General features: G+C 43.4%; 1 protein-coding gene across 1 annotated transcript in view; it reads left to right on the forward strand.

Moving 5' to 3' along the window:
• The window catches only part of LOC101854268 (glucagon-like peptide 1 receptor), a 72,064-nt gene that overhangs the window by 43,008 nt on the left and 26,529 nt on the right, over positions 1–2,527 (forward strand). The window contains exon 2 of the mRNA XM_035971240.1: positions 1,784–1,915. Coding sequence (XP_035827133.1) covers positions 1,784–1,915 — 132 coding nt within the window. The remainder of the gene's footprint in view (positions 1–1,783; positions 1,916–2,527) is intronic.

The raw sequence follows: 2,527 nt of genomic DNA on the forward strand, positions 1-2,527 counted from the left end.
TGTGTGTGTGTGTTTGAGTGTATGTATATACCTGTGTGTTTGCCTTTGTGTGTGAGTGTTTATATGTGTGTGTATGTGTGTGTATGTGTGTGTATATGTCCGAGTATGAGTACATGATCATCGTTTTTGCCAAACGCGTACGGGAGTGGAAATGTATGTATATAATATGGTCGAATAACATCGACCCACTGAGTAAAAAAGCAACAAAAACAAAACATTTTTTATACCACAACGATAAACAATGCGCTACCTCAGAATTACAAAGTTCTATCTCCTAAAAACCTGTTTGTGAGAAATCTGACGTCAAAACGTGGGTGGCTGGCGGGTGTTCTGGTGTAGTTTGCTCCTTCTTTCCTATCAAACATCTGTCGTCCTTATCTCCCGTCCTTCTTTTTTGTGCATGTTACTCTCTTGTAACACGTTATCTTATCTTCAGCACTTAAATGACCTTATTGTGTTTCAAGTGCCGTAAAACTCTTATTAAAACTTTAAAAAGAAGATGTCAAAACTTTTGAGTTTCACAATATGTCAAGCTTTTTCGAATACAATTCTTTGAATATCTTGATAACTTCTACGAATATTCTTATGATTGTTATAAAGCAGATGGAGCATTTATTTATTTCTCATCTCATGGTCTAAGTAACTCAAAACGTCAAAACAAAAGTAAGATAGAACTTTGTAAATCTGAAGTAGTTAACGGTCAAACATCGCCACACTACAGAATGCACGCTATTATGACCTTTTGCGGTTGTGAGCGCCGTAAAACCCCATACTATACATACATACACTACAGAATCTCTAAAACATCTCTCACGCCCACAAAATGTGTCTGCCGCACTCGACAAGAAAAACCCTGCTGGAAGCTTCTCTCCCTGGCTCAATCAAGACTATTAACAGCTGTCACATGACCAACTCGGACCTCACGACCAGTGCCAAGACACATCGGCCCAGTGATTGATGGCTCAAAGACAAGCTGATCCGATCCAATCACCCGGGCGTCACTTTTTGTAGGTCACCTTTCGACCAATTGAAGCGCACTAAAAGATTTTGGGCTTTACGGCGCCTGGTCTGAAGGGTAATATCCTAATACTATAGACACTTCCCAAGACTGACACTCGTTGTCGAGGGGAAAAGTGGTTGTCTTAGATAGATTGGCGTCTTAGACAGTGTAACTATAGTACGACAAAAAGCAAGGGGAAGTGAGGAGGAATTATAATGCGACAAAAGGCAAAGGGAGGGGAGGGATGAGACATTATCATCATTGCCATTCTCATCCTGCACCAGGGTATAGGCCACGGACAAACACCTTCCACTTTATGAGGCATTATAATGCGACAAAAAACCAGGGGAAGGGAGTGAGGAGGCAAGTAGGAAGTGACGTTTTGTACTGGCGATTGTCAAGGAAGGGTGCCGTAAGAGCAGAGTTGACTGTTTCGTTTTCGTTAGAGTTTTACAGCACTTGCAACACAATTAGGTCATCGAAGTGCCGGATACGACCGAACGTATATTTGAGCGGAGGCTGGCTCTACCACAACAGTACTTTGTGTCTCAGTAACAGCACCTCTCCCAACCCCACCCCTTTCCTCCCTCGATAAGAGTAGGCTTCAGCCGCCACCTGGTCAAAATTCCAAATTTCCTACCAACTGAAAGTGTTGAATGTGTCCCGCGCGCTCATATGGCCTCATGCAGTTGCGAGCTCTCTAAAACACTTACCCCCCCCCAAAAAAAAAAAAAGATAGTAAACTGCAGAGCATGCTCCCCCTTCAATCGTCCGCTTTTTCAGACAGGACCAGACGGTGAGGTCAAGAGGTCAAGTAGTCCGGCCTTGTCTCAGTGTGAGTCCTCCGACACCAGACGACTTTATGACAACTGTCAGATCAACCTGCAGACATGCTCACAGTATCTGTCCGGAGACGTATCCGGCGGAGATAGACCAATCCCCCCCCCCCCCCCCCCACACACACACACCCACACACACACATTTTGTGAATGTTCCGAACGCTGTTGGCCGAATATCGTTTGCCTTGATTTGAAATCTTCTTTATTGGGGGGGGGGGGGGAGAACGAAATTGATTCTGAAAGTCGCGACAAAAAGACTGAAAGTGCTACAGTTCTGACTAACGCAAGTTGGACCCAGTAAAAGTTGCTGAAACCTAATAAGTCGCGAAAGGGTTAAACAAAGTCGGAGAAATGGGTTAAAATGTTTTCAGTTGCGTAAATTATATAAAGTCTGTGGATGCACTGAATCATGACCTCAAAATCCTTGAAAATTGATAAAAATATTCACGTTTACGAAAACTCCAGTTTGACAATGACAATGACAATGACAATCTTTTTCATCTCGCAGGAAGAAATTTGTCTTGGTCGTTAACAATGGCAGTAGACGTTACAAAAGTTAGACTTAAAGGTGCACTCACGCAAAGGCGCAACAAGACAGGACATTAGGCTAGGCAAATACATATATATCTCACGGGCTGGGACAACCCGCTCCGTAAAACATTCATTCTCCCTCTCTCTCTCTCTCTCT

The sequence above is a fragment of the Aplysia californica genome, unplaced genomic scaffold, assembly GCF_000002075.1.
Source record: "Aplysia californica isolate F4 #8 unplaced genomic scaffold, AplCal3.0 scaffold00402, whole genome shotgun sequence".
Classification (NCBI taxonomy): Eukaryota; Metazoa; Mollusca; class Gastropoda; order Aplysiida; family Aplysiidae; genus Aplysia; species Aplysia californica.